Source organism: Mauremys reevesii, linkage group 26 (assembly GCF_016161935.1).
Source record: "Mauremys reevesii isolate NIE-2019 linkage group 26, ASM1616193v1, whole genome shotgun sequence".
Taxonomy (NCBI): domain Eukaryota; kingdom Metazoa; phylum Chordata; order Testudines; family Geoemydidae; genus Mauremys; species Mauremys reevesii.
This window is the reverse complement of record NC_052648.1, coordinates 14,502,952-14,515,188: the sequence shown is the minus strand read 5'-3', so window position 1 is coordinate 14,515,188 and position 12,237 is coordinate 14,502,952. Positions and strand designations below refer to the sequence as shown.

At 56.0% G+C, this 12,237-nt stretch overlaps 1 protein-coding gene across 2 annotated transcripts in view; it reads left to right on the top strand.

Moving 5' to 3' along the window:
* Positions 1–12,237, top strand: part of FBN3 (fibrillin 3) — a 128,002-nt gene that overhangs the window by 98,800 nt on the left and 16,965 nt on the right. For both annotated transcript variants that reach the window (XM_039515824.1, XM_039515825.1), the window contains 7 exons: positions 670–795; positions 1,035–1,154; positions 2,374–2,496; positions 3,597–3,728; positions 4,422–4,547; positions 10,496–10,702; positions 11,160–11,285. In XM_039515824.1, the coding sequence (XP_039371758.1) occupies positions 670–795; positions 1,035–1,154; positions 2,374–2,496; positions 3,597–3,728; positions 4,422–4,547; positions 10,496–10,702; positions 11,160–11,285 (960 nt within the window). The remainder of the gene's footprint in view (positions 1–669; positions 796–1,034; positions 1,155–2,373; positions 2,497–3,596; positions 3,729–4,421; positions 4,548–10,495; positions 10,703–11,159; positions 11,286–12,237) is intronic.

The window sequence follows — 12,237 nt, the reverse complement described above, 5'->3', positions numbered from 1 at the left end:
CGGAGGGTCTCAGAGCACTGGCAGCATGGGGAGGTGGGTCTCAGAGCGCTTGGCGGTATGAGGGGTGGGTCTCAGAGCACTGGCATTTTGGGGGGAGGGTCTCAGAGCGCTGGCGGCATGGGGAGGGTCTCAGAGCGCTGGCAGCTTGGGGGTGGGTCTCAGAGCGCTGGCGGCATGAGGGGTGGGTCTCAGAGCGCTGGCGTTATGGGGGGAGGGTCCCAGCGCGCTGGCGGTAGGGGGGGTGGGTCTCAGAGCGCTGGCGGCATTGGGGGAGGGTCTCAGAGCGCTGGCGGCATGGGGGGGGTCTCAGAGCTCTGGCGGTATGGGGGGAGGGTCTCAGAGCGCTGGCGGTATGGGGGGAGGGTCTCAGAGCGCTGGCGTTATGGGGGGAGGGTCTCAGAGCGCTGGCGGTATGCGGGGGCCAGCCCCTCTGATCACTGCCTGCTCAGAGCTGCAGGCCCCCCCATGGGCTCAGGCAATGCCATGCTGCACCCTGAGGGCCTCACTCAGTTTTCACTGACTCCAGGTAGGGAGGCCCGGGGCCTGTCCCACTGGAATAGGCTGTGGCCTGCGGCTGCTGACCCTCCAGGGGACCGTGTGTGCCTGGCGCGGCTACCCACAGATGGGGTCCTAAAAAGGGCCATTCTTAGGCAGCATTTCTGTCTCCAGATGTGAACGAGTGCGCCGAGAACCTCGGGATCTGCATCAACGGGGCTTGTATTAACACTGATGGCTCCTTCCGCTGCGAGTGTCCCTTTGGCTATAATTTGGATTACACCGGAGTCAACTGTGTGGGTGAGTGTCGCGGCCCTGGGCGGGAGGAGGTGGGTGCTGAGTTATTCTGCAACCACCTGCCCAGTTCTGGCTTAGATGTTTCTAGCCCTTGCTCTCCCCCCGAGCTCCGGGGAGAAGTTCCTCGCTCCCCCACAGGGGCTGCTAGCTTTGCCTGGGCCTGCCTGAATGCACCGGCTGCAGGAAAATGCCAGCCGGAGTCTTTCCTGTGACTGCTAACGCCATTCCTGGCCTTCACCCAGATACCGATGAATGCTCCATCGGCAACCCGTGTGGGAACGGGACCTGCACCAACGTGGTGGGAGGCTTCGAGTGCACCTGCGACGAGGGATTTGAGCCGGGGCCCATGATGACCTGCGAAGGTAATGTTCCTCTGGGGCATGGGGCCCGGTGCCTTTCCCCATGGAGTCCCAGGAGCCCTGCAGTGGGGTCAGTGCAGCTGGAGGCAGACAGCCCCGTCAGACAGTGGGGGGAAGGGCGGAGTCTGACATCTGTCCCCTCCCCGCTTTCCCCAGACCTCCTCTCTCCGGCTGGATCTGGGGTCACATTTGGGGAGGTTTGGGGGTTGTTGGATGCATGTAAAATTATTTCCTGTGAAGGGCAGAGCCCTGAGCACCTCTGCGGGAGCAGAGGGGGGGCAGAAGGGGGGGCTTTTGGGCTGCCTACTCCAGCCAGCTCCCCGAAGCCCATGGCCAGGGCCCTGAGAGAGGGCTTCCCTTCTTAGTGGTGGTTCCTAGTCGTAGCCCCAGAAGGAGGAGTTCTGCCTTCCTTGCCTGCCTGGCATGGCCCACCCCCACACCTGGAAGGGGGTTCAGGAAGCACAGGGACATAGGTGCACCCACAGAAAAAAATTGTGGGTCCTCAGCACCCATCAGCCACAGCTTCTGGGCTGTGCCACCAACCAGCTGTTTGGTGGGCTCAGGGAGGGGGTTGAGGGAGGGCTGAGAGCAGTGAGCGGCAGGTGGGCGGCTGCCTCAGGAAGGGGGCGGAGTGAGGGCAGGAAGAGGCGGGGGGAGGGGTGGAGTGGGGGTAGAACTTAGCGCCTGTGCACGGGGAGCCCCAGCCAGGCAGTGTGCACTGGAACCAGCGGGGTGGGGCAGGAAAGGACTGATGCTTGCCCCCATACTCCTTGCCGGGCACCGGCAGTGAGAGCAGCGTTGCTAAATCTGTGGCTTTGGCACTGCTGAGGATACGTACCAGCTTCCCCAGCAGGTGGAGCTGTGCTGTGCACTAGGCCATAGGGCAGGGGTCAGCCTCCACCCAAAACCCCGCGTTGCCTCCAGCATTTATAATGGTGTAAAATAGATAAACAAGTGTGGGGGTCACACTCAGAGCTTGCTGTGTGAAGGGGTCACCAGGACAAACGTCTGAGAACCCCTGCTCTAGGGGGTGGGCTGTGCATAGCAAGCAGCTCAGGGTGGGTCTCAGCACTCACTGCCTGCACCGCAGCAGGGCACAGAGCCAGTGTGGTACCTCCAAGGGACGCACAATGGAGACATTTTGCCGCAGGGGCAGCAGCGTGGCAGGCACAGTGTCTGATGTGCAGGTGTCTGCAGACTCATTCTCTCTCCTGCCGCTCAGATATCAACGAGTGCGCGCTGAACCCCCTGCTCTGCGCCTTCCGCTGCATCAACACCTTCGGCTCCTACGAGTGCACCTGCCCCTTGGGATACACCCTCCGGGAAGACAGGAGAATGTGCAAAGGTAGGGGACAGCTAGCCTCCCATGGAGCTGTCCTGCCCTCCCAGCCTGTCGCCCTTAACCTGCCCCACCGGCACCAGCCAAAGCCATGGCTGGAACGCCAGGCTACTGTCTGGGACACCGGCTTGTCTGCTCTTCCTGGCCCAGGGCCGGTTCCAGCCGCCGTTGGGGGTGCGAGCCCCGGCCATTGAGCTTCGGGATAGTGCTGGCTGGGAATGTGGCCTGGGTGTAACCATGTCTGCATACGATGGGCAATGGACCGAGCTGCGCACTGTGTCACATAGCAGAGTGCAGTCAGCGCTGGGTGGGGTTCGCTGTCCGCACCACAGAACCCCCAGCTGGGGCTCAACCAGCCAGGCCGAGCCCAGCACTCCCGGTATGTGGCCAGCAGGAGTCAGAGCACTCGGAGCCAGCCAGGGGCCCTCACCCAAACTAGCAGCTCTGGCAGCCTCTACTGCGGGAAGCCCTGGGGTGGCCGCAGGTCAGACAGATCCCAGGGGTCGACTGGAACTCGGGGCCTGCTGAGCACAGGAGGGATTCAGTGCTGTGCAGCTCTGGCGCTTTGCCAGCTGTGTCCCGTGCAGCTCGGCAGGGCTGGCACTCCAAGGAGCGGGCCATACTTGGGGGCTGACTCCTTGGGCGTGACGCCTGTGCTCACAGTACCTAGCCCTGCGGGGCTGGTGCCTTCGTCTACCCAGAGGATTTCGAGGTCCCTGTGCCAGCTGGGTAGAGTGCAGGCCGAACGCTGCCCCCAGAGCTGATGCAGGAGCTGCACTGCAGCCTGGCTCTTCCTCTCCACATTCCCTGCCTCTCCGCCAGGGCTGTGTGAGCAGCACACGCCTCTTCTGCCCAGTCACAGCTCCTCTTTGCAGTGGCAGGTTGCCATTAACTCCAGTGGTTAGAGCAACTGGCATTCGATCTCTGGCTCTGCCCCTGAGCTGCTGGGTGATCATGGGCAAGTCACCTCTCTGTGCCTCTGCTTCGCCAGCTGTCGCGCTGGGAGCAGGAGCCCTCACTGCTCCCCTGGGTGATGAATGGCTGTCGGGGAGCGCTCAGGCCCACAGGAAGCTGCAGGGGCTCATTCGCTGTGGTGTTGGTTGCAGATCTGGACGAGTGCACAGAAGGCCTCCATGACTGCGAGTCTCGAGGGATGATGTGCAAGAACCTCATTGGTACCTTCATGTGCATCTGCCCCCCAGGAATGCAGCGCAGACCCGACGGAGAGGGCTGTACAGGTACCGGTCACCTGGACGGAGGGAGGCATTAGCCACAGGGCCAGGGTCCATCTCCCTTCCTCACTTCTAGCTGTGGAGCTGTCTGTCCCGCTCTGTTCCTGAGCTGTCCGATTAACCACCCGTCAGCCAGACCTTGCCCTGAACTCCCGAGGCTGCTGCTCCTGTTGCACTAGTGCCCAAAGGCATGTTCAGGGCCAGGGCCCCAGCCCATGGTCGGACCCAGCAGCGTTTGATTGTGGCCTTTCCCCAGGCCCTCTGCACATCCCCCTCCTGCACTGAGCTGTCAGAAGTGCTCGCATCTGAGTTACACTGGGGAATCCTGGCCAGTCCTGGCCTGCATCATGTCCCCTTGTGCCACCACATGGGCACAAAGGGCACTAAAGCTGCCCTCAGGAATTTGCTGCCCAGCCCCTGGACCCAGGGGCAGGTTGAGGACAGGAGGTGGGAGGAGGGCGGTGTAGCCGGAGAGCACTGCATTCCGTGATCCCCCAGTGTAACAGCTGGAACGTGCTGGGGCACGCTAGAGCCATCCGGAGCTTTTGGGGTAAATTAGACCTTCTCCTGGGAAGAGTCTGCTGCTTTGCTGTGGTGCTGTTGCAGCTCCATCCCGCCCAGCGGTGGCCCCTGGTTCTCAGGAACCCGCGTCTACAGACATGTTGTGTCCGAGCCGTTCACCAATTCCCTTCCTCCTAGATGAGAACGAATGCCGCACCAAGCCGGGGATCTGCCCCAACGGCCGCTGTGTTAACAACGTGGGCAGCTATCGGTGTGACTGCAACGAAGGCTTCCAAGCCAGTGCCTCAGGCACCGAATGCATCGGTAATTAGCGTGCACAGCTTCACACAGCTCCTCCCCATGCGGAGCGAGTCTGGCTCTGGAAGCAGGGGGGCTTGTCTGGGCCTGTGGGAGTGGAAAAGTCACACACCAGTCTAGTCCTCTCCCCCTGGATGAGCTGAGGTGCCGGGAGCCCGGGCTGAGCCCGGGATAAATGGGCTGCGTGTTTGCAGCATGGCGTTGCTGTTCAGAGGCTCAGCTGGCATGTTGGGCCTGTCCAGCAGTCCCGTATCGCTAATCTGGGAGGCGCTGATGCCTCTCTGTACCCCTCCCCTGGGGCACCGTGTCCATCTGGGCAGCTCTGCCCCAGGACAGCAGTGCCAAGAGCAGATTGTGCAGGGGCTGAGCAATGAGTGCCAGAGCTGGCTGGGCTAAAGGGAGATGTGTCATTACTGGGGCTGCCCAGCACATCGCGCCCCGAGGCTGCCAGCTGTACCACCGCTCAGTGCTTCAGCAGCCAGACCTGCTGGGACCCAGGAACCAGCCCACACATGCCAAGGCAAGGGAGAGGGCATTTTCCTAGGGCTGGCAGGAAAGGGAAGGGTTGCAGATACCCTACGCACAGAGGCGTAAACACTTAGCATTCAAAGTGAGCGATAGCACTTCCTGTTAGGATCCCTGGCAGTCCAGTGCGGAGCCAGGGCTCTTCCAGCGCAGTGCCTGGGGCACCCTCTCAGTCCAGGCTCTACTCCAGCAAATAGGCACTTGCAGGGTTCCAGGCCGGCTCAGTGTCTCTCACTGCACTGGCTCCCCACCCAGCCACTGCTGCTCCCAATACGTCCCACACAGACCTGCGCCCACCTGTGTCGTCCGGCAGTCACAGCCTGTTCCACGTGTGGCTCTCCACAGTTCCTTGGGCTTCTCTCCAGCTCCCTGCTGACTTGTGGATGTTGCTTCAGCTTCCAGTCAGAGCCCAGAAATTTCCTGGCTCAGGACCTTTCCCCTTACTTGGCCTGGGGAAAGGGCTGGGCAGAGGAGAGGGGGCTGCAGTGTAACACCAACACTCAGGGTGTGACACTCCCAGGGCCGGCTCTAGGCACCAGCAAACCAAGCATGTGCTTGGGGCAGCACAACTTCAGGGGCGACATTCCGGGGGGAGGGGGGGGTCTGTTTTTTGTTTCGCTTCAGCAGTTGCGCTCCTCTTTTTTTTTTTTTTTTTTTTGTGCTTGGGACGCCAAAAAACCTAGAGCCGGCCCTGGACACTCCTAGCGCTGTTGGTCAGCGAGGCTTCTCAGGAGAGCAAGGGCTGCCCTGTCGGTCCCTGCGGATGGGAAGGTTAGCTTAGGGCCTAGGGCCCACCCCGAGCTGTTACCTGTTTGTTCTGGGAGTGCCCCCACTGGGCTGGGCCCTCTCTAGCTGTACAAGGGTCTGGCACTACAAGGGACAGAGGAAAGGGATTCTGATACACAGGTAAACAAGAGTTCCTGCCAGCAGCACGGCAGCGGTGAGTCTCTAAGGTTATATGGGTACTCTGCAGCTGGGAGGTAGGACTCCCAGCATGGGCAGACGGACTCATGCTAGCTCGAGCAGAGCTAGTGCACTAAAAATAGCAATGTGGACTGCTGTGTATTGTACGTGGTAGGGAGCAGGCTGCTACCAGCAGGTCAGGCTCCTGTCCCAGATACGGACTGGCTGCAGAGCTTCCTTGTCAGAGACATAAACACCAGAGCATTCACTATAAGATCCTGTAATGCTCTGCCGGGTATGGATTGTTCTTTCTGAGGAACATGCTGTAGATATCGTAGAATCATAGAATATGAGGGTTGGAAGGGACCTCAGGAGGTATCTAGTCCAACCCCCTGCTCAAAGCAGGACCAGTCCTAACTAAATCATCCCAGCCAGGGCTTTGTCAAGCCTGACCTTAAAAACCTCTAAGGAAGGAGATTCCACCACCTCCCTAGGGAACCCATTCCAGTGCTTCACCATCCTCCTAGTGAAAAAGCGTTTCCTAATATCCAACCTAAACCTCCCCCTCTGCAACTTGAGACCATTACTCCTTGTTCTGTCATCTTCTACCACTGAGAACAGTCTAAATCCATCCTCTTTGGAACCCCCTTTCAGGTAGCTGAAAGCAGCTATCAAATCCCCCCTCACTCTTCTCTTCTGCAGACTAAACAATCCCAGTTCCCTCAGCCTCTCCTCAGAAGTCATGTGCTCTATTCCCCTAATCATTTTTGTTGCCCTCCGCTGGACTCTTTCCAATTTCTCCACATCCTTCTTGTAGTTTGGGGCCCAAAACTAGACACAATACTCCAGATGAGGCCTACTAATGTCGAATAGGGGGGAATGAGCACATGCCTCGATCTGCTGGCAATGCCCCTACTTATACAGCCCAAAATGCCGTTAGCCTTCTTGGCAACAACGGCACACTGTCGACTCATATCCAGCTTCTCGTTCACTGTAACCCCTAGGTCCTTTTCTGCAGAACTGCTGCCCAGCCATTCGGTCCCTAGTCTGTAGCAGTGCCTGGGATTCTTCCATCCTAAGTGCAGGACTCTGCACTTGTCCTTGTTGAACCTCATCAGGCTTCTTTTGGCCCAATCATCTAATTTGTCTAGGTCCCTCTGTATCCTATCCCTACCCTCCAGCGTATCAACCACTCCTCCCAGTTTAGTGTCATCTGCAAACTTGCAGAGTGCAGTCCCCACCATCCTCCAGATCATTAATGAAGATATTGAACAAAACTGGTCCCAGGACCGACCCTTGGGGCACTCCACTTGATACCGGCTGCCAACTAGACATGGAGCCGTTGATCACTACCCGTTGAGCCTGACGATCTAGCCAGCTTTCTATCCATCTTATAGTCCATTCATCCAACCCATACTTCTTTAACTTGCTGGCAAGAATACTGTGGGAGACCGTATCAAAAGCTTTGCTAAAGTCAAGGAATAACACATCCACTGCTTTCCCCTCATCCACAGACCCAGTTATCTCGTCATAGAAGGCAATTAGGTTAGTCAGGCACGTCAATGGTTTCTTTTGAACTCTCCACTGTCAGTGTCAATCACAAATGATCTAGGCACTGAATTTTTTTTCTTCACAACAGCTGGAATTGTCCATCCTTTTTCTCCATCCAATTTGACACAGATGCTGTCCCCAGGTTCTAGATCCTTCTGTTCTCTAATGAGCGAACTCTGTTGTAAAAGTGTTCATGAGATCTTTTTGCCTTTTTATCCGATTTAGCTACTCTCTTCAAGTCTGGCCACTTTGGAAATAGATTATTTTCCAAAGTTGGAACAGCAGTTCTGAGTTGTCTCCCTAACAGGAGTTGTGCTGGACTGTATCCAGTAGTTGCTATTGGTGTTGATCTATAGCTCAGAAGAGCAAGGAATGGATCTTGCTGCTGTAGGATTTTGTTGGCTCTCTCAGCCTTTCCATTGACTTGTGGGTAATGTGGACTGCTAGTAATGTGATCAAAATCATAGTTCATTTGGAATGACTTAAGTGGATCTCCTTTCAAAAGTCCACTAATATCAAATCCTCCATTGAGTTCTTCCACCTTTCTCACTAGGCCCATCCTGGCTGCCATGCTGTGGTGGAGAAGATCATTGGTCTTTGATCCTTTGATCACATGCACTCTGAATGAAAAGCTTTGGTCTTTGTAAGCTGTTTCTGTGGTAAATTGACCCATGCAGTTCAGAATACCTCCAGAGCTAGTCAAAGCTGTGTCCAGTGACTTCAGCTCTGGAAGGGGTTGGCGGTGATTGTAAGTCCCTTCTGAGATGGTTGTGATGTCAGCTCCTCAGTCAGTTTTAAAGTCAATTGTCTTTCCATGAATGTTCAGTTTCATTTTCCAGGTAGGGTCTGTGTGGTCACACGTGATAGATCCCAGAAACAACGGCTCTTGATTGTTTGTAATATGAGTCTACTCCCTGGCTGCTTTGATGCAGCAAACAGCTGCAAAATGCCCATAGTTTGTGCATGTATTACACCTTGCGCCTCTGGCTGGTCATACATCCTCTTTTGGGTTATGTTTTTCTCCACAGCCTGTGCATGTACACTGGAATTTGTCCCTCTTAGCCTGAGGTTTTATCAAAGAATTATAGGGTTAGAAGGAACCGCAAGGGTCATCTAGTCTAACCCCCTGCCAAGATGCAGGATTTGTGGTGTCTAAACCATCAAATACTCCAGTGTCTGTTTACAGCATCTAAGTTAGTGTCAGGTTTTTCAAATTGCTCCTGCCTTTTGTCTTGTTGTTTGACTAGTTCAGCCTGCATTGCTATCTGGATAGCCGTGACTAGGGCTAAATCTTTCTTCAGTTGTAGCTCCTGTGAAAGGCTTTTATCTGTGAACCCAACAATCAGCCTGTCTCTGATATTTTCATGTTTTGCTTTCCCAAAATCACAGTTTTCAGCCAATGCATGCAGAGCTCTTAGAAAACATTCAACATTTTCTCCTGGTTCTTGAATTCTCTGGTGAGAAAATGCTCTTTCATAAACCACATTTCTCAAAGGTATAAAAAGATGCATCAAACACAGCCAGAACAGTTTCATGGTCAGCTTTGTGACTGTCTTCAATAAATTCAAAGGATTTCAAGTTATGCTGCGGCCTGCTTCCCCATAGCATAAATTAAAGCAAATATCTGAATATCTCCAGTGTCTTTATACAGCTTTGTAGCAATTTGAAATCTTGCAAAATACTGCCTCCAGTCTGCTCACTGTGAAAGTTTGGCAACGTTGAAGGTCTCTGGGGCACTGAAGAGTGGCGTGTTGAGGAGATCCTCCGACCTGTGTTGCTTTGTTCCTGCTGTCTGTTCTCCCCTGGCACTAGTTTACTTCTGACTTCATGTCATGTGCTTCTTCTGTGTGGTATATTGCAAGGCTGCAGCTAGCAGGTCAAGCTTCTGTATCAGCTAGAGACTGACTACTCAGCATCCTTCTGAGAGAGAGAGACACCAGATTTGTTCATTATAAGATCCTTTAATGCTCCCCCAGGTATGGCTGAGGTTAGCTTAGCCTGTGCATTTTACACACAGTGCCGTCTAGTGGCTGAACAGTGTAATACAGTTTAGCATTCCATTACATAGCCCAGGGGTAGGCAACCTATGGCACGTGTGCCGAAGGCGGCACACAAGCTGATTTTCAGTGGCACTCTCACTGCCCGGGTCCTGGCCACCGGTCCGGGGGGCTCTGCATTTTAATTTAAATTTAAATGAAGCTTCTTAAACATTTTAAAAACCTTATTTACTTTACATACAACAATAGTTCAGTTATATATTATAGACGTATAGAAAGAGACCTTCTAAAAACTTTAAAATGTATGACTGGCACATGAAACCTTTAATTAGAGTGAATAATAAAGAGTCGGCACAGCACTTCTGAAAGGCTGCCGACCCCTGCCATAGACATTGGGGCAAGGGTGGCGTCCTGAGGTCAGAGCTGGAGGGTCAGGCCAGGTGGGCTTGGACTCAGGCAGCTAGCTCAAGCCATGTCCATGCTGTTATTGTTAGCACACTCCTCAGTCTGAGCTTACGTCCGTCTGTCCACCCACACTGGAAACCCCACCTCCCAGCTGCAGTGGGAACATACCCAAAGAGGAACTTCTATGCAGGTTGGCCCAGGGAGGTCGCACCAGGCCGAGGGCTCACAGAAGCAGACATGGAGGGGCTGGAGGTTCCAGGCTAGGGTGGACAAAGCACTAGCTATGTCCTGCAGGGAACAATCCTGGCCCAGCTCCCCAGAGGGTCTGCCCCTGACGTGACTCTGAGATGCTAGGCTGGCCTATCTGACACCGGCATCCCCCAGGCTGCAGAGCAGACCTGTACATAACATTGGGGCTGGTCACACCCCATCCACAGCCAGTTATGGGCCCTGAATACAGACATGTCAAGCAGCACTTCTACCTGCTGCAAGCCCACCACTGTCTCCAGCTCCCTTGTCGCGGCTGGCGCTGGCACCGTCCCCGTCACTGCACTCCTCTCTTTCTTTGCTCAGACACCCGCCAGGGATTCTGCTTCACTGAAGTGCTGCAGACCATGTGCCAGATGTCCTCCACCAACCGCAATCCGGTCACCAAGTCTGAGTGCTGCTGCAATGGTGCCCGCGGCTGGGGGACCCAGTGTGAGCTCTGCCCACTCCCAGGAACCACCCAGCACAAAAAGATGTGTCCACATGGGCCTGGGTACACCACTGATGGGCGAGGTATGTGCCAGGCTGCTCAGTGCCTGCAGGATGGGGGCAGGTGGGTGTAACACACATGCACTGGGTAATGGGCCGGGCATGGCCACACAGTGGCGCTGCGCCCCACATGGCATCTGCTAGCCCTTGGTATCCATGTTAGCGTGGGCAGTCTCTGGAATGAGTGCGCAGCAGCACCTCTCCCTTTAACATGCTCTGCCAGTGCCAGGCCAGTGCAGTGTCTGTTGCCCTAGGGCACCCAGGGTCCCAAATCAGCCTACGGGGGATGGGTGCAGGCTGTACCCTCAAAGGGCAGGCACTGTGTGTGCACTCCTCTGGGGAGGGCAGGATTGATCCCCCCCAGGGCACAGCCCTCAGAGCTCCCCCTGAGGTGGAGCAACTGCACACGGCCCCTGCCCACCATGGCAGGCAGAGGCTGGGTGCCCTGGCACATTGATTGACGAGTCCCTCCCTCCTCCAGACATCGATGAGTGCAAGGTGCTGCCCAACCTCTGCAGAAATGGACAGTGCATCAACAGCATCGGCTCCTTCCGCTGCCACTGCAAGCTGGGCTACACCACCGACATCACGGGCACAGCCTGTGTGGGTGAGTCCGACACGGCACCCCCTGGCTTTCCCCGTGCCCAGAGAGCATCCCCTGGGCTGTGCCCTGCAGCTCTCCTGTCCGCCTGCCATGCAGCTGGAATTACAGGGGCTGTCCCCAGCCCTCTGCAGCGCGGGGCACTGCCCCACACTCCCCCGCACAAACAACCTGCCCGGTTTAGTCTCTGGGCCACATTCCTATTAACCCATAATCTCCGGGCCATGTTCCTATCTCAGTCAGATGCTGGTTAACCCCGTAGTTTCTGGGCCACGTTCCTGTCTCGGTCACACGCTGATTAACCCCATAGTCTCCGGGCCACTGGTTAACCCCATAGTCTCCAGGCCATGTTCCTGTCTTGGTCACACGCTGATTAACCCCATTGTCTCCGGGCCACTGATTAACCCCATAGTCTCCGGGCCACTGATTAACCCCATAGTCTCCAGGTCATGTTCCTGTCTCAGTCACACGCTGGCTAACCCTGTTGTTTCCATGCCAGGCACACACACACACACACACACTGTGTTTGCCTCTTTTATCACAAGCACAGAGCGTTGCCCAAATGCAGGGAATAAATTCAAGAGCCTGAGGCCCTCCACAGAGAATGCTGTCACCAGCAGCCATATACTCAGAGCTAGGGGCTGCTCTCCGATGTGCCCCTGACCAGCCCTGTTGACTGAGCTGACATCCTGGGAGGCCAGCACCCAGAGGCCTTCCTAGACCAAGCCAGCCCCCAGGATTGCAGCAAGAAGGAAATGGGACAGCCATGGCAGCAATGCTCCCCCGCAGCACCGAGGAGACATGGAGAGCCTTGGGCACACAGGTGGCATGACTTGCAGTGGGCACTGTGCTGCAGATCCCTTTCACTGGAAGTGCTCCCCACTCCCAGCTTGGGGTCCCTTCCCAGCATACCCCAGCAAGGTGCCTAGGTGAGGAGTATCCGTCACCTGCTCTCTTC